Source organism: Sus scrofa, chromosome 4 (genome assembly GCF_054392235.1).
Source record: "Sus scrofa isolate SSC_HxYL_T2T_F1_AM1 chromosome 4, Sscrofa_HxYL_maternal_Yorkshire_Landrace_v2.0, whole genome shotgun sequence".
In the NCBI taxonomy this organism is placed as follows: Eukaryota; Metazoa; Chordata; class Mammalia; order Artiodactyla; family Suidae; genus Sus; species Sus scrofa.
This window is the reverse complement of record NC_139386.1, coordinates 54,638,034-54,657,677: the sequence shown is the minus strand read 5'-3', so window position 1 is coordinate 54,657,677 and position 19,644 is coordinate 54,638,034. Positions and strand designations below refer to the sequence as shown.

Below are 19,644 nucleotides of genomic sequence, written 5' to 3'. Positions count from 1 at the left end.
TAGAAGTTAGTGAGTCATGATATTAGAACCAGGATGAACCTTTGAGATCTTTTTAATATTGCCAATCTTTTCATTTTGTAGCTAAAGACTGAAGTTTCCCACCCAGTTGTTTTAGAGCAAATAATGAATCATTGTCACTGGAAACTGGTCCCCATGAAGTGACTATGCAGTAAGTAACTCAGAAATAAATTAGAGGATTTAGGAAAATTAGCACTTATCTATAGTCAGGCTGACTACTTTGGAAAATTCCTTTTAGGTATAAAAAGATTCTTTTATTATTATTCCAGGAAGCTCTTCATAAATAAGGATAAAAAAAGGTGCTTTGTGTCTTACTTTTTAATAATAAGCCATCAATTCTGAGATAATCAGTTAAAATATTAATTAAACAGTAATTACTACCATTCACAGTGTGTCTAATATATGCTGAGTGTGCTTCTAACCTACGGTTGTCAGAGGTAGCTGTTTGGGCACCCTGGGGCAGATGTAGACAGAGCCATGAATTCTAAGTGTAGTTGATTGGACCAGGGTGCACCTTGGGCAGCTAAGTATGATTTTTTTTTTTTAAATCAGAAGTGATAAAGTCATGATGTAAACTGAAGGAAGATGGCAATGGGAATACCCATTAGGAGATTATTACAGGAGGCAGGTGAGAGCAATGGACCATCTGAAGTAGTTGTGACTGTGATGTATAGAGAAGGTTCTGCACCCCCACAGTGGAGAATTTTAAGGTTGTAGTGGGCAGAATATGCTATACTGAATAGATATAAGGAGTGGGTCTAAGGGAGGATGGGAAGAGAGGAAGCAGACAAGACTTGAAGATTTTGAGCTAAGGCATGGGAATAACCAACCATATGCCTTAAATTTCACACATCAGGCTCCATTTCAAATATTAGCTCTTAATTTTCAGTTCCTTTGAATTATCTGTGTTATGTAATGTTGATCCAGGAAAAGTAGGGTGACTGGGAGAGTGGTTGACCTGCTTAGTATTGCTAGAGGTCATTTGTGCTTAGAAACCAATGATTCTCCAGTAAGTATTCTGCACAGTAGAGAGCTGTTGTCTAATCCTAGGGGTTATTTCAGCCTTTTCTCTCTATCATCCTGTTCTTTGGGGAGTGAAATACACAGAATCACTCTTTAGTTGCACGTGCATTCCCCTGCCTGGCCACTCACCCCAGCCAAATCTCTTATTTTCCATACTAGGTGGTACAAAACATTTATTTTCTTTTATCATAAAAGAATACTCATTGCTGTTTAAAAAATTATATATCCTGTGCTGGATAATTACTTAGAAAGCAAATGAAAAGAACATCTTCATCAATGTGGCTGTTAAGAAGGTTTCAGGGAGTTCTTGTGGCTTAGTGGGTTATGAACCTGACTAGTATCCATGAGGATGCAGGTTTGATCGCTGGCATCACTCAGTGGGTTAAGGATCCAGTATTGCTGTGAGCTGTGGTGTAGGTCACAGACTTCGCTTGGATCCTGAGTTGCTGTGTCTGTGGCATAGGCCAGCAGCTGCAGCTCCGACTGGACCCTTACCCTGGGAACTTCCATATGTCAAGCAACAAACAAACAAAAAACGTTTCAGACCTGAGAGTATGTAATTTCTTTGATTTGCCATTCAGTCATAATGGTTTTCTTAGATAAAAATGATGCTGCAATTAGAGTCATTTTTAGGGGTGGGGTAATGTGCTAATAGAGGAAATTTATGTTCTGGCTGCAGTGCAGTAATGTAATTGTCAGCAATTTACTCAATAATCAGGTGTGCCTGGCATATTGTTTCTGTAGCTCTTGGGTGAACATTGTTAAGGGAAGAAAAAGGTAATGCTCTCTGGAGTTCCCACTGTGGTACAGTGGGTTAAGAATCCAACTGGAACATCTCAGCTAACTGCAGAGGCATGGGTTCGATAGCCAGAGGATCTGGCATTGCCACAGCTGCAGTGCAGGTTGCAGCAGTGGCTGGGATTCAGTCCCTGGCCGGGGAACTTCCATATGCTGCAGGTGTGGCCATTATTATAATTATTAAATTTTTTTTTTTTTTTGTCTCTTTCGGGCGGCACCCATGGCATATGGAAGTTCCCATGCGAGGGGGCGAATCGGAGCTGTAGCTGCCAGCCTACACCACAGCCACAGCAACGCTGGATCCGAGTCACATCTGTGACCTATACCACAGCTCTCAGCAATGCTGGATCCTTAACCCACTGAGCAAGGCCAAAGATCAACCCATGTCCTCATGGATCCTAGTCAGTTTCATTACCCCTGAGCCATGACAGGAACTCTCCCAGCCATTATTTAAAACAAACAAAAAAGTAATGCTTTTCTCATGTGTCTTTGCTATGAGGCTGACTTCTTTACCTGCATTCTCTGTTGAGTTCTCCCCACCCTTGGAAATTTGAAGGCTTTCTAGTTGCTACTAGAGAATTCTTTGTATGTTATTTTGTGAGAGCCTTAGAGGTCCTTCCTCATTCTAAGTCCCTCTACAGGGTACTGCATTATCCATGCAGCTTATGAGACTCTAAACTATCTTATGCAAAAGAAAAAAATTAAACAGCCAGCATTTATTCCATAGATTCTGTGTCAGACATGAAAAGCAAGATGCCTGGCACGTGCCAGATTTGCAGGGTCACTTGTGTTGTCTCCATTTTTATTGATGAGGAAACCTTGGTTCGGAAAGTAGCTTATATGAGGTCACACGGCTAGTGCCAGACACAGGATTCAGCCCAGGTATGCATTACTCCAAATCTGGTTTTGTTACTATTAATGCAGCAGCAATTCAAACAAGGGACTTGATGTGTGTTGAAATAACCAAGGAAACATAGAATGGGATAGTAAGAAATATGAAACGTGGGCTAGGTAGGAGAGGTCCGACCCTGGAGGCAGGTAGTCCTAAAAAGTAATAATAATAATAATGATAGTAGTAATAATAATAAACTTGTACTGTGTTCTAGATACCATTTACATATGTTTATTTACTCCTTACAACATCCCTATGAAATAGGGACAGTTATTATTTTCATTTTGTAGATGAGGAAACCAAGAGGAAACAGAGTATTTAACGTTCCTGCCTAAGGTCACACAAAGTCAGCAGTGGGATCCGGATGAGAACTCAGCAGTCTGATTCCAGAGCCTGTGCCATGGGGCAGTGAAGAGGAAGGGGCAGTCAAGGGAGGAGGTGTTGGAGCTGAACTCAGTAGATATAAAATAGGGAAAGTAATTGTGCATAGGGACATGAGTGAAGGATGTAGTTTTGGGGAGTACCGTATGCCAAGTGGATGCCTGAAGCCTTGAGAGGGGTCAAGGAAGAATTAAAGGTAGACAAAGATTAGGAGGCGACAGAGCCTGAAGAGATGCTCACAATTTCTTGGATGGAAGGAGGAAGAGGTGCTATTCAGAGGCAGAGAAGGGGAGAGTTAGGCATGGAAAATCTAAGGAGAAGAGATTGAAGGTGAGGCCTCAGTGTCAATTTGCCACATTCTGGATGTGCATTAATTCAAAGTCCCTGGACCATTGTATCTGTGCATCTGTGTTTTGTGGTATCTCCCCTTTTCTACCAGTTTATTCTTGCCTCATATCTTTAGCACTTTTTCTTTTTTTATAAATCCAAGTGAAAGGAATGGTGATTGCATTCACACTGTTATTGCAAATGCTGTCTAATATTGTATATATTTCAGAAAATAAATAGCTAATCTTCTGAATTGAATTTGATATGAAGACATGCTCTTTTGGTGAATTCTGTATTTTGTATATTACTTGATGAAGGGACCTTATTTATAATCATGTTAGAGATATCATGTTCTAAATCTCAAAATAAAATTAGATAACATTACAAGAGGCTTGATGCTAGTAACATTTTTTATTTTTATTTTTTGTCTTTTTGCTATTTCTTTGGGCCGCTCTCGCCGCATATGGAGGTTCCCAGGCTAGGGGTTGAATCGGAGCTGTAGCCACCAGCGTACACCAGAGCCACAGCAACGCGGGATTCGAGGCGTGTCTGCAACCTACACCACAGCTCACGGCAATGCGGGATCGTTAACCCACTGAGCAAGGGCAGGGACCAAACCCGCAACCTCATGGTTCCTAGTCAGATTTGTTAACCACTGCGCCACGACGGGAACTCCGCTAGTGACATTTTAAAACAATCCATTTCATCCTGTTATGGCCAATTTGAGAGCTTGCAGTAGCACCTTGTTACCCACTTACTGAGCCCCTGAGCCTGGCTCTCATGACACTAAACTCACCCTTCTTCCTGTCCAGCTTGGTTCTCCCTGACACAAATTCTACCTTCACTTATTCTTTCCTGTCCCTGTGCTGGCTCCCCCTTCACCTGTTTAATTGGGATTCTTCAAAGACTGGGCCGTGTCAGTCTCACAGCACTGTTAATATTGTTAGTTCTCCTCTGTCTGCTTTATTGATTTCTCCTTGACCTTGGTTATCTTTGGTACATGCTTTCAGTACTATGTATTTTACCACAACATCCCTGCATAGGGGACTTAGGAAGCAATTTGGGGATTTGTGAATTTTGTTGCTTATTAGTGAACAATTCTCAGGTGAAGGAACACACATATAGCATGGCTTTTAAAAGGAATTTCTGCCTACTAAGAATATGAAACCTCATTATTCTCAGTTTAATTTAGGAATCTTAAATGCTAGTATTACTTTTGGACACACATTGAGAATTGCTACTGTTTTCTTTTGGTCCTTTCCTTCCCTCCCTCCTTCCTTCCTTCCCTTCCTCCTTCCTTCCTTCCTTTTTTTCTTTTCACAGCCACACCTACAGGAGTCAAATTGGAGCTGCAGCTGCCAGCCTATGGCACAGCAACGGCAACGTGGGATCCAGGCCGAGTCTGTGACCTACATCACAGCTCATGGCAACGCTGGATCCTTAACCCACTGAGTGAGGCCAAGGATCAAATCCACATCCCCATGGATACTAGTCTGGTTCTTAACCCACTGAGCCACAATGAGAACTCCAAGGAATGCTACTGTTTTTAGAGGGTCCATTAGGGTAATTAAGTAGTTTCTATGAAAGGAGTTGTTTTTGTTTGGCTGAACCTATGGCATGTGGAAGTTCCAGGGCCAGGGATCAAACCATGTGATAGCAGTGATCAGAGCTACAGCGGTGACCATGCTGGGTCCTTAACCCACTGAGCCACCAGAGAACAAAATGAGTTGTTTTTTGACATTGCCAATGGGCTCTTGTAATAGTAATCCTTATTATTTCAGACCACCTGATCACACATTTTGAACAGCACAGAGATGAGGGAGTTTGTTACTGTAGTCGCAGAATTTCAGCTAAATCTCCAAGTGGAAGGCAAGGGGCACCAGCTACTCCCCATTCTAAGGATGTTGCCTGCAGCTCTAGGGGAAGAGGTAGCTTTCTATCTCCAGAATCTGCAACCTCTACTTTATTTAGTTTTTAAATTTATATTCTTTTTGGCCACACCTGAGGCAAATGGAAGTTCCCAGGCCAGGAATGTGAGCTGTAGCCGCAACCTATGCCACAGCTGCAGCAATGCTGGATCCTTAACGCACTATGCTGGGCTGGGGATTCAACTGGCAACTCCACAGAGACAAGCTGGATCATTAACCCACTGCACCATGGCAGGAACTCCTCCACTTTGCATTGAACAGCTGGCTAAGTGGACTCTCAGCTGGGGAATGAAATACCTGTTTCCTCTTCTCTTGCAGGTCCTTTCTTTCCCTGGGTTCAGGGAGGAAAACAGCTCACCCTCTACACTGCATCACTTCTCAAGGCCAGCCCCCAACCATTCCACCCTGTTCCCCAGTCCTCTTCATTTACAGATTGGAGGTTGGAGCAAGGACAGTTGTGTGAGAGTTAGGCTAACTCTGGTATTTCTTAGCAAGTCTGGAGGAAAGACAGGTCGTGCCTATTTGCTGGATGCTCTTTGTAGAACAGTGGGTTTGTCAGCCTTGTTTCTACTGGAAATCGTCCAAGGAGGCAATGCCCAGGTTGTACCTTAAATCAATTAGATCAAATCTCTCTGTGTGGGACACCAGCATCAATGGCTTTGAAAGCTTCCCAAGTGTTTCCAGTAAGCAGCCAAGATAGAGAACTATTGCTGGAGAATATGTGGGGATGGGGGTGAGGAGAGGAGGGGAATTTGAAGTCTTTTATTCCACAGGTTTGGGTCTTAGCCAGAATTCCTTGAAATATATAGATACCTCACTCCATATCTTGTAAAATACACAAAAATAAAATTAAGGCTGATGTTTAATTTGTTTTGTTTTGTAGCAGAATGTTATGTTTACCTTTCAGTGAAGGTTCAAGATTATACTTGGGACTTTTTCTGAATGGTAAGATTTATAATGAAGTGAAAAAAAGATTGATATGTCTCATTTGCCATCTTCAAAGCTGCATTTTATTGTCACACAGTAAATGGATTTTTATCCCAGCAAGAGCATCTGCCTGAAGCAATGTTACTGCGATGGGCTAATAAGACATCTGAATCACCAGGAGGCAATATATTCTAGCGAGTTCGTGCTGTTATCCTACTCTGATGATTTGTCTTAAGAATTCAGCTATTTCGGGAGTTCCCATCTTGGCACAGTGGAAATGAATCCCACTAAGAACCAAGAGGTTTCGGGTTCGATCCCTGGCCTCGCTCAGTGGATTAAGTCTCTGGCGTTTATGTGAGCTGTGGTGTAGGTCGAAGAGGCAGCTTGGATCCTGTGTTGCTGTGGTGTAGGCCAGCAGCTGTAGCTCTAATTAGACCCCTAGCCTGGGAACCTCCATATGCTGCTGGTGCAGCCCTAAAAAGATAAAAGACAAAAAAAAAAAAAAAAAAAAGAATTCGGCTATTTCATATTTTATTAGGAATCCATGTTCTTTCTAAAGGCACTATTTCATTGACTTTCTCATTTCCTTGCTTTTTCTCACAGCTCGAGATGGCTGCCCAGTGTGTCACGAAGGTGGAGCTGAATATTTCTTGTGACAATCTTTTGGATAAAGATGTAGGGTCAAAGTCAGACCCTTTATGTGTGCTATTTTTGAATACAAGTGGTCAGCAGTGGTATGAGGTAATATTAAATACTTGTAGGTAAAAAGTAGTCTGCATTGCTCTATTGACAATAGAGATTTTATTAAAAATATGAAAAATAACCATCTCATCTCTTAATGCAGTTTTTTTGGACATGTTTGTCCTTGATTATGGAATTTTTCATACATATATAGAAACTTCTTTGGCTCTCATGCCTGTATTTTGTTACATATAGTAAATAAAGTTGTTAAAATCTAAGTGCACCTTTGATCTGAAGAAACTTTATTTTGGGGGGTGGGTATAGGTTGAGCGCACTGAAAGGATTAAGAATTGCCTGAATCCCAAATTTTCCAAGACATTTATTATTGATTACTACTTTGAAGTGGTTCAGAAATTGAAATTTGGAATTTATGACATCGACAACAAAACTATTGAGCTGAGCGATGATGACTTCTTGGGAGAATTTGAATGTACCCTTGGACAAGTGAGTATAAATAGCATAAATGTTTTGTCTAAATTAGAACCAAAGAATTGGGTGTTTTTGATAAGTGCTAATTAGTTTAATCATTTAAGTTAAAATGAATATGATCATTTTAAGACTTGAATGCATAAGTTAGTATGTTTGCCTTGATCCTATTTGTCACAGGGGGTGTTGAAGGACCAGTGTTTTGGCAAAGCCTATTAATTCTTTCAAGTTAAGGGTGTTTCATTTGACAGTTCAGTAGATAATACCATTACTCTAGCTGCTTGTCTAAGGTTTACAGATTTCAGTACAATGTTGTTCTTTGGTTTAAGTCATAAATGCTACCAAAGTAAAAGCAACCTCTCTGATGTTTTAAATAGCATGCTTAGTGCCTCTGAACTCCTGATGCTACAGCACCATTCCATTACCTGGCTTGCTCTTCCTCTCACCTTAGGAATAAACCAACCCTTCTCTGATGTCCTAGAGTAGTTTAGATCACCCCCTGTGCTCACTTGGTCTATCGCTTCAACCTTAAGACTCACCATTTTATTGTAGTTGCTTAGTTGTCTTTCCAGTATATGACAGGTTTGGTCAGAGCTGGGGTGTGTCTTTGGACTCAACATTGTGCTCCTAGCTTAGAGTTTGACTGCTAAGGAGATGGCCATTTGTAATAGGATGGGGAAGGCTTTAGGATGGAGGGGTCATTTTTTTTCAGTGGGTGACATTTATTCCTCAGGCTTGCCTTTTATGAGTCTGTTTTTTGGTTTTGTTTTATTTTTGTTTTTTTGGCTGCACCTTTGGCATGCAGAAGTTCCTGGGCCAGGGATCGAATCTGCCACAGCAGTGACCTGAGTTACTGTAGGGACAATGCTGAATACTTAACCTGATGAGCCACACGAACTCCATGAATGTTTGTTTGTTTGTTTTTCTTTTTACAGTCGCATCTACAGCATGTGGAAGTTCCTGGGCCAGGGTCAAATCAGAGCCACAGCTGCAGGCCTGTACCACAGCCACGGCAACACTGGATCTGAGCTGCATCTGTGACCTACGCTGCAGCTTGTGGCAAGTGCTGGATCCTTAATCCACTGAGTGAGGCCAGGGATCTAATCTGCATCCTCATGGACACTATGTCAGGTTCTTAACCTGCTGAGCCACAATGGGAACTCCCCATTTTTTGTTTTTTTAGTGTTGAATTTTTTGGAGATCGTAGTATTTTCCTATGTCTCAAGGACAACAGAGCTGGTCAGTTTTCTCAAACTTTGATAAATAATATCAAAGAGAAAATTAGAGAAGTATTTTTTTTTTGGAAAAAATCACAATATATTTAAAATTATAATAAATTTGAGAACTATATCTGAGAATACCTAGGTCTACTATATTATTTTAATAAAAATATATTTTGTGGGAATTAATATTTTGAAGTTATGTATCAGTTGAAAAATTGAATTCTGTTTATTGAATATCCTGAGGCCCACCTTTTACCTACCGGGGTTTCAGCTCAGTGATTCATATATGTGATGAAAGTCTAGCTCTCTTTTTTCATTACAAAGAAAAAAAATGAAACTTCTAAGTAGTTGATAAAGACACTAGTGGGTGGGGACATTGTATCTGCCAGGATTGGCTCCTTGGAAATCTTTTCCAGTGTGGGTTTTAAATGCGCAGATGAATTTTATAATCTCTAAATCTTTAAGGAATGGACTTCATGTTTCCATTTCTAAAGACTTTAAGTGAACTTTTATACTCATCCCTTTTTTGAAACCATTAGGTTTAGACATTCATATGTTGAAGTGAAATAACTCTTTGCATCACTTTCCAATTTTAACAGATTGTTTCCAGTAAGAAGCTGACTCGACCACTAGTGCTTAAAAACGGCAGACCTGCAGGAAAAGGAAGCATTACGGTAACAACAAGATACTCGTCTTTGCCCGCACAGATCTAGCATAATAGGACATGCTGAAACTGTATATTTCAGCCAAATATTCTACAGCCAAGCCCTATCTTTTGATCCCAAATGTTGCCCTCATCCACCCTTTCCTTATAGTGATCACAAATGGGAACTGTGTGCCAGAAAGAAAGAAAAATGCAGTGAGGAACTCCTTTCTTTCAGTTTTTTAAGTTGCCCATGAGTCCGGTGCCCCTTGGTGATACTTGCCTCTCCTCCATAGAAGTGTAAATTGCCAAGTCAGAAAGAAACTACGTAATAATCTGAAGGGATCAGTGTGGTTCTCTGCAAAGCAAACATGGTCCTCTCAACATGACAGAAATTATTCACAATGGATTTTATTCCAGAATGATTTTGTATTATGACATGGTCATTGAACCTCTCAGCCCTTAACTATTTTTATCTATCTATCTATCTATCTATCTATCTATCTATCTATCTATCTATCTATCTATCTATCCATCTATCTATCTACCTATCTATCTAGTGCTTGCACTCTGCTGTCCTGCCTCCCACCTAGACATTCCATGCTAATTACTGGCCCTAAGCAAAGGAATATATGCATTATCCTGTTTTAGATTTCAAAGTATATAATGGCATGCTTTTAAATATCTTATCTTCTAGAGTTTCTGTCCAGGGAATCACTACCTGAAGAAGTTATCTAACTTTAGCTCTGCCTGAGAATGGAAAGCTGGCTTCCTGAGAAAGCCATGTTTGGGGATTGTTATAATTATCAAACACATTTCTCTGGGCTGCTGTTTTGCAATAGTTTAAATTCCTGAGGCCTAAGAATGTTCAGTCTGTTGAGGTTATTGACTTCTGTGTGTGGTACAGAGAACGTTATCAATAGTTATCATTATTGCTTCTGGAACCATGATAGCCTGGAATTTGTTTTTAAGTGGAGTAAGTCTTTCAGTTACCTTGGCTGAAAAATACTGACCTGATATGTGAATTTATAGTGTTCTCTAGGCATGGTTTACTCATACTTCTCAATGTTTGGAGAGCCCTTGTGACTGTTGTGCAGTGTACCAGGGCTTTGGTTTTCCACTGGAATAGGGAAGATTCAGTTTGGGCAACAGCAATTAAAAAGGAAATTTTATAATGCAGATTAGGCATATTTTGAGAAAATAGTTGTTTCACATGCATAAAAGAAATAACGGTGAATCATTTTTTAGGTTTTTATTTTTTCAATTATAGTTGATATACATTGTTCTGTCAATTTCTGCTGTATAGCAAAGTGACACAGTCATACATATATATACATTCTTTTCTCACATTATTCTCCATCATGTTCCAAATCTTTCTTAATGGTACCCATTTTGTTATTTAACATTTTAGAATTCATTTATATTAGTATAGACTTTATATACCACTAGATAATAGAATAAATCAGTACTTCCTGAGTGTATCAGAATTTCCAAAACACTTTCGTTCACTTACTTGTCTACTCATAGATTTCAGCTGAAGAAATAAAGGATAACAGAGTCGTCTTGTTTGAGATGGAAGCAAGAAAACTGGATAATAAGGTAGGTAGGTGATATGGATTTCTACAAGGATATTTAGTTGAGCCTCACATTGATTCCTTTTGAGGAAAATAATGATGCAATTATTATGAACTCTATCATCTAAGTATCACTTGGAATGTGAGTTACTTCCAAATTCTGCTGTGTGTTTGTGTGTGTTTAAGCAGAAGCCATTTTTCATCTCTTTCTGTTATTTGTAATCCCAGTGTTTGTACAGCTTAAAAGAGGAATTAATACAATCATTAATGTTATTGTAAGAGATATTTTAGAGTATAGTTGGATTATTTTAAGGAAAAAAGCAAAAAATTCCATGCTTTATCAGTTACATATTTTCCTCACTCAAAAGTCAGTTTTTTGAAGGGTGAGTACCAGTACATAATAATAAAACAATTTAATATATCGCATGGGAATTTCACCAGAAATGAACCCATGAAGATGCAGGTTTGATTCCTGGCCCTGCTCAGTAGGTTAAGGATCTATTACTGCCACAGGCTGTGATGTAAACTGCAGACGTAGCAAGATCTGGTATTGCTGTGGCTGCAGTGTAGGTCGGCAGCTGTAGCTCTGATTTGACCCTTGCCTGGGAACGTCCATGCTGCACTTGTGGCCCATGTGTATATATGGGTTGGAATGATTCTTTGAGTGATTTTGTTTTGTAATTCTGTAATCTAATCAGTATCTTTAGCATTTGCACATACTGTATAATTCAGTTTGCAAATATCTTAGACTAGTAGCCCATATCTTTTTCTTTTTTGAAAAATTTAAGCACATACAGAAATAGTGATTTTAAAAATTCAGTCTTCCCTTCACCTATCTTCAACAATTTTTAACTCATGACCTATTTTATCTCATCTCTATGCCTATCTACTTTCTCTCCTCCCAGACATCAAATAATTTCATCTGTAAATATTTTGATGTACCTCTAAAGATGCTTTAAAAATGTAATTGATTAATATCTTTTCATTTTTAAAAATCCATAAGTTCTCCCTTTCCTTTTACTTCTTTTTTACTTCCCTCCCTCTCTTGTTCCCTCTTTCACTCCCTCTCCCTTCTGTCCATCTGTCCATCCAGCCATCCAGCCATCTGCCCACGAAATTTTTTCAATAAAGAAACTGACTCATTTGTCCTATAGAAGTTTCTGCACTCTGTATAATGATTGTAGTGTCATTTAACATATTCCTCTCTCCACCTTTGTTTCATTGTTTCTGTTAGCTGGAATTGAATCCAGAGGTATGATCTGAAGGTACTGAATTGATATAACAGTTTTGTAGGTGATGGCACTAATTCCATCAGGGAGCTTATATTGTTGAATTCCGTCTTTTTGGGATATTAGTGGCCATTGATGATAGCCACCTACATATTTTATTAAGGGTCTGTAAAATAGTGATATTCTCATGTTATCATTGCTTCTTCACTTATTAGTGAAACTACTACAGAGCGAAGTATTCTTCATGTTAGGTATTTATTTATTCTGATACAGAGTTTGTCCAGAAAAGTCAAGGTAAAATGTTTGATTTTTTTTGTATTTTTGTTTTTCATAAATAAATTCCTCTAAATGGGAACAATTTTTTTTTTTTTTTTTTGGTTATTGCTGTGAATGCTATCGATTAATTCCTATGGATGTTCAAAGTATCCCAACTTTGGCCTATGGGAGGGAACCTCTTTAAGCTTGTTCCTGAGGCCATTTGAGGTAACCCCAGAGGTCTTCAGATTGCTTCCTTGCTCTGCAGCATGACTAATGTTCTAGGTTTATTTTACCTAATTTCTGCCCCAGCTTGGCAGATTAAAAGGAGCCTTTCTACATTTTGTTGGGAATTGGTTTATGAGTCCTCAAAAAAAATTTTCACTATTTGTGACTCAGTTTTAAAAAAAACCCTTAGATTTTTTTGTGTGTGTGCATATACATGTGTGTTTTTATATGTATGTCTGTGTGTGTGTGTAGACATACAAATGGATAGATGTACATGCGTATATCTATATAGATAGATATGTGTGTGTGGATGTGTGTATTTACATTTATATTCCCCGGCCCCAGCCTTTGAGTAAGTATAGCGTAATATATTATGCATCTCCTCCTCTACTATTTCTTTTTTTTTAATTTGTGGCTGCCCCTGCAGCATATGGAAGTTCCTAGGCCAAGGACTGAATCTGAGCTACAGCTCTGACCTATGCTGTAGCTGCGGTGATGCTGGATCCTTTTAACCCACCGTGCTGGGCCAGGGAGGGAACCTGCCCCTCCTCAGGGACCTGAGCTGCTTCAGTTGGATTTTTAACCCACTGCACCATGGCTTTTTAAATTTATCATATCCTAGTGGTCAGAGTCAGGGACTCTTAATTCTTATTTTAGTTCTACTACTGACAGATTAATGAACTTTCAACGAGGTCTGTTTTCTGACCTTCAAAATGGTAATAATGATATTTCACCTTTCTCAAAAGATTAGTTCCAAGATAAGTGAGCAGGGCATGTTAATGTGTTTTTGGAAAGTTAACTTCTCTGTGTATAATGTTGTTCTTAGTTTTATAAGTTGGGGCATAGAGGAGCTTATTACATAACAAGATTTTCTTAGAGATAAGATTAAGTTTTAAAAGTTCTGCATGGTCTTTGTGTTTATATTTTTGATTATAGTTAATGTGTTACTTTCTCAACATTAAACTGATGAGGAGGGAAATAATATTCTTAGTTCTTTTGTAAAAATTATTATCTGAGTTCTTAATTTAATACTAAGATAAATTCAGGACTGAAAAAATTTTCAGTTTAGGAACATATATGTATATATTACTGTGGGATTAACAGATGCTCTTTCAATTTCACAAATGATAAGTAATATATTCTAAGGAATATGGAAATTTCAAAATGAAGATAAACTTAAATGAGAAAATAAAATCATCCCTAATCTCATTCTCTTTGAGTTTTATCTCTTGGAATGATTTGTACATCCTTCCAGAATTTTATCTCCTTGTTTAAGTGTGTGTATTTTTAAAAATATGGTGATAAGCATAGTTTTAAACATTCAGTGTACTTGAGCATTGTACAGGAGTGCTGTGGTTAACTACAGAGGAAATATGGGATGTATTTTGTGTACTTGAAATACTTCTACTTGGCATTCCATATATCTACTTGTGTATGCAAAGAAATGTGTGGGATTGCTGAAAGGGAATTAGATATGGAAGGGTAAGATGTGAATAAAATCAAGACTCAGATCCATCAACTAATTAGATGAATGAACCTGGCAAAGTCATTTAACTCCTCTGAATCTATTTTCTTGCTTTATCTCTCATGGAGTTAGTATGAGTAATGTATGGGATCATATATAAAACTACTCAGTGCTATGTGAATCAATGAACACTGTTAATATGAAAACAAGCTAAGAGCATGTTGTATTGATAGTGGGTCCTACTGATCACTGTATTTTAAGGCAAACATGTTTTTTGAGAAGTTGTGTGATACACAGGATTTTGAGCGTTTATCATGAATACCTTAATAGTTCTCCTAGTAGACTTCAGCAGGTTTGTAAGTTTGTAAGGAGGGTGGTGGGGTTTTTAGTTACTGCTGTATATACTACATATATATCCATACTATGGAATTAGACTTCAGTTACTGCTGACATGTAACATGTGTAAAGTATGGTTTCACATGGTTTAGGGGAATATTTGCTTTTTTTTTTTTTCTCTTATTGTAGGACTTATTTGGAAAGTCAGATCCATACCTGGAATTCCACAAGCAAACATCTGATGGAAATTGGTTAATGGTTCATCGAACAGAGGTGAATAATTTAAATTTGAAATGTAGCATTGAGGTTTCTTTTGGAAGTGTAATAATCAGATTTTTAAAACATTATTTATAAAAATATCAATCAGTTCAGATATGTATAAATGCAAGAGACACAAGATCAACATGCTCAGTTTTTTCTTTTAATGAGAAAGTGCTATTATATTTAATTTTATTTTATTTAAAAATTTTTTTTATTGCTTCTCGGCCTTTTGGCTAAGATCAAGTGTAAAAAATTTTTTATCATAGCTGATTTACAATACTATGCTTAATTTAAAAAACTCTATGAAGTACACTCAAATGTATACCAGGGTATCCTTCTCCTAGATTCACCAACTGGTCATACCTACACACATGCGTGTCTTCTTTCTCTTTCTCACATACGTCTATGGTCTCTTGCAAAACTATCCTAATGTAGGATGCAGACATCATGGCTCTTCACCTTTAAATGCCACAGTTGGTATTTTTCAAGAAAAAGAGTATTCCTCTACACAACTGTGACAGAATTAACATTGATTTACTAACATCATCTCTAATATGTGGTTCCTATTCAGATCCAATTTTCTTGCATATATAATTTTTTTTTAAAACAAATTTTTATGAATTTGGTTTTTTTATGCTAATATGTTTGGTTTTTTCTTTGATTCTTTCAAGGACTTTTTTTTTTTTTTTTTTTTTTTGTCTTGGTCTTTTTAGGGCCACACCCACAGCATATGGAGGTTCCCAGGCTAAGGGTCAAATCGGAGCTGTAGCTGCTGGCCTAAGCTACCAGCCACAGCAATGCGGGATCTGAGCCACATCTGTGACCTACACTACAGCTCACGGCAATGCTGGATCCTTAACCCACTGAGCAAGGCCAGGGATCGAACCCATGTCCTCATGGATTTGTTGGATTTGTTAACCACTGATCCACAACAGGAACTCCATAATATATGTTTTGTTTTGTTTAATACAGGATCCAATCCAAGTCCACATTTTGCATTTGGCTATTATATTCCATATATAGTCCTCTTCTTCCTACCCCCCTTATACCTTCATGCCATGAATCAAGACCAGTACGTCGAACATACTAGATTCTTTTGTTTCGTCACAATGAGATCCAGATCAAACACTTTCATTAAGAGCACTTTATGTGTATTTTCTATCATCAGGGAAAACCCACAGTGCCAGGATACTCAATACTGATGATTCTAATCTGGGCTATTAGGTTAGGCTGGTGACCACAAGATTTTGCCACAATGAAGTCTCTTTTTTTTTCTCTTTGTAATTAATAAGTGATTGTGGCGTGATTCTTTGAGACTGCATGAATAACCAGTTCTCCACTTCACCCTGTGGTTTTTTAGTATCCATTGATGATCCATATCTGAATCAGTTATTATAAGAAGGGTTAGAAAATGGTATTTTTTTTAAATCTTTCGTCCATTGACATTATTTGTAGATACTCTTTTATCTTTCTTTTATTTTTAGTATCATTATACACTCATGGATTATTATAGTATATTCATTGAGTTATAATCTATTACTCTCATTGATTTTTCTGTTCAGATTAATCCACATTTGACTGGGGGGTGCTGCCTCAAATGGTTCATGGGTTCTTCTACATGACCCTCTTAGTCTTTCAGTAGTCTCTTATTTTATGTGGAATTACATTGTCGGTTCACCTTGTACGTACCGTATCCCAAGTCTGGAATGAACTATTTCTTTTATGGAACCCTATTCCTTTAAGAGGGTAGTGGTATTTAGACAGCAGGATATGAGTTCTCATTGCTACTGGGATGTCTGTGCTTTTAGAACTTTTCAATGGAGACAACTAAGAAATACACATATTCGTGTGTATATATGTATTATATATACATATTTACAAATTTTTAATTCGAGTTTAAACTATTTTTCCAATTCAAATCTCATAGGGATAGGTTCTTTCTCTACCTTTCTTATTCCATATTTGAATTTTGTGTCCTACAGTGAAAACGGGTTTCCAACAAAGTCAATAATCTTCTGTAATTTCTAAGTGCACCTTGTAATGGATGGCCATACTTCCCAGTTTTTTTCTTTCCTTACAAGGTATTAGGGGTAGACAATCTCTCACCTTTTTCATATAATATTATCCTAGCTAGGTTTTCATTGACAGAGTTGGGTGGGTAAAGAGGTGAGGGATGAGTGGTGAGTGTGTGGTGGGAATCTAGGAAAGGCAACAACAAAACATTAATGAGTAGAATGTTTTTCTAACTATTCTATGAATCTTAATTTTTATAGGTTATTAAAAACAACTTGAATCCTGTTTGGAGGCCTTTTAAAATCTCTCTTAACTCCCTATGCTATGGAGATATGGATAAAACTATTAAGGTAATTTGGATTTATATATATATATATATATATATATATATATATATATATATATACATTACACACATAACACTTTTATAAGTTAATTCATAAGGTAGTATCTAAAGATAGTAAAAGATGTAAAGTTGAATTTTATTTACATTTAGGAATAGAATAGAAATGTTTTGGTAAGTATTCAGTCTGAAGGAGCAACATTTTGAGTGATCTTTGAATCTAATGTTTAATTAAACCTTGTGATTTTTATTTCATTCTTCGTTTTTTAAAATAAAGTATTTAGTGTAAGTCTTCCTTCCTTTTAATAAGATTCCACCCTGAGAATAGGAACTTTTGCCTTACGGGTGTCCCTTGCAGATAAAAACAGATGTTACTTTAACTGAGAGCCCAAAGCTTCCTCCTGCCCTTAGCATAGAGCAGGATAGTGGTGGTGTTTTCCATCACTGATTTTTCAGAGTGAAGTATAATCCCCTAAAACATTTACATGTCTTTAGTTTTAGAGTTTTTAGAGGGAAGCAGAGTGGGAACAGGGAGCAGCAGCCGATAGCTAAGAATTTTTTAAAACATGTTTTCAGTTACAGCTGTTTATCAAAATAGACATGTAATTTTAAGGCACTTTTCTACTGGAGTCACTTCTTTAAATATGATTCCAAATAAAAGCCTTTTCTTATGTTCAGATGTCAGCACACTGAAGTGAGTTTTTTGTTTATTTATTTTGGGTAGTTTTTTTGGTAATTAGTTTGTTGAAAGCAGGAAGGCCGATGGCCTGGAACAAGCAAAGGACTTAGGGTTGAATCACAGTTCAAGTCTTGACTTAGGCCTTTAACCAGCTATGGGATCTTGGGCAGGTTATCTAATTTCTTCACTTATGTAATAGAGAAAATAATCTTTATATAACAACTACAACAAAAGCAAGGATTAAATTGATGCAAATCAAAGTTTTATAAACTGTTAAACGCAGTACAGATGCCGTCATTATTGAAAAGTGCTTCATTTCTTAATCCTTAAAATTTTGTCCATAATTTGCAGAGAATTTTAAAAGTCAGTATAAGTATGATTTGTGTGGCATTTCAAATAGCAGTGAAAATCTATGTACAAAATAAATAGTAGAAAAGTAGCTCTACAAATTACTTATTATTATTCTAAATCTAGAACTTTTGCTTTTCACATTAAAAGTAGGAAGTTGAAGATTTATAAGATCTGAGAAACAAAAACGTCTGGGGAAAAAGTACCTAAACCATAACTATTTGATTGTTTGTAGTAATATGTTAACAATGAAACAATGTTTTTTAAACTTTTTTTGCACACAGTGGCATGCTTACAGAGCTATTTTATTATAGTAAGTAAATTGATTTTCTGAGTTTTCTCTGATAAATGTCTTCCATTCTTAAAAGTTTCTCCCTTTGTTTCAACTATTCACAATTTGGTTTGCTACACATCACTGTCTTTATTTCTTTAGTTCTATTTTTTGATATCATATCAGAAAGTCATACATCTGTGATTCTCTTGGTGTTTGGAAATTGCTTAGAGGCATAGTAAAGAGTTATAGAGCAGAGAATAGAGTCAGAATCATTGGTAATTTCTTTGCTGCAGTGTGAATGTGCCACTCTAGCATGTATTACTTTTTTCATAAGATCATGTGAGTAAGAGAAATAATCATGCATGCCTAAATTGAGAATGCCTTAGCGAATGTAGCATTGTGTGATGTGTACGGTCTTCTACATACATATATACATGTGCACAAATGTATATATGCATATATTTCAATTTTACAAAACTGCTGATACTGTTGTTTAAAACAGCCAGTGGCACTAGTTTTTGAATTCTTAAGAATAGAAATTAAATGATACAAATCACTACATTATTTATCTCTCCCTGTACCTGAATGTATGCCAATATTATAAATGTCATATTTTTCTTTAGTATCGAACATTTGCCTTTAATGAGGCAATGGTGAGATTTTCTTATATATTTATTTATTTTATCATTTATTTATATATGTTGTTATATATTTGTTATAGGGAGTTATTAGGAATTGCATTTTAAAAATATTTTGACATTCCCTGAAGTTTCAGGCAGTCTAAATATGAACAGTTTTAGCTCTTTCATAGCTTTGTTTAATTAAAATCTTGGCTTTATCAAAGCTTAATCTTATCTTAGGTATAAATTGGAGTTTCCTGAAGGCAAATCTAAAATGTAGCTTTCTGTTTTCTATAAATGAAAAAAAACTATTAATAAAATTATTAAAGTACTAAAATTGGTTTTTTTTGTTGTTGTTTTGTCTTTTTGTCTTTTCCAGGGCTGTATCCATGGCATATGGAGGTTCCTAGGTTGGGGGTCCAATTGGAGCTGCAGCTGCTAGCCTATGCCAGAGCCACAGCAATGCCAGAGCTGAGCCATGTCTGTGACCTACACCACAGCTCACGGCAATGCCAGATCCTTAACACACTGAGTGAGGCCAGGGATCGAACCCGCAACCTCATAGCTCCTGGTGGGATTCATTAACTGCTGAGCCATGACAGGAACTCCTAAGATTGTTTTTGACTTTATCTTAATTATAGTTCTTCTAGAAAAAATTAAGGTCATTAATTTTCTTTTCTGTCAGATAAAGG

General features: G+C 37.3%; 1 protein-coding gene across 50 annotated transcripts in view; it reads left to right on the top strand.

Annotated features, from left to right (window-relative positions):
- Positions 1–19,644, top strand: part of CPNE3 (copine 3) — a 69,060-nt gene that overhangs the window by 21,218 nt on the left and 28,198 nt on the right. For 6 of the 50 annotated variants that reach the window (XR_014843036.1, XR_014843034.1, XR_014843037.1 and 3 more), the window contains 8 exons: positions 82–169; positions 4,763–5,002; positions 6,898–7,035; positions 7,300–7,479; positions 9,284–9,358; positions 10,855–10,926; positions 14,604–14,687; positions 16,949–17,038. Coding sequence is in view for 26 of the 50 variants with exons in the window: in XM_085021131.1 (XP_084877257.1) it covers positions 4,958–5,002; positions 6,898–7,035; positions 7,300–7,479; positions 9,284–9,358; positions 10,855–10,926; positions 14,604–14,687; positions 16,949–17,038 (684 nt within the window). In the remaining 24 variants the exon portion in view is untranslated. Of the gene's footprint in view, positions 1–81; positions 170–4,762; positions 6,313–6,897; positions 7,036–7,299; positions 7,480–9,283; positions 9,359–10,854; positions 10,927–14,603; positions 14,688–16,948; positions 17,039–19,644 lie in introns of all 50 variants that reach the window. The other 44 variants (XR_014843040.1, XR_014843049.1, XR_014843041.1 and 41 more) reach the window with 16 other exon arrangements.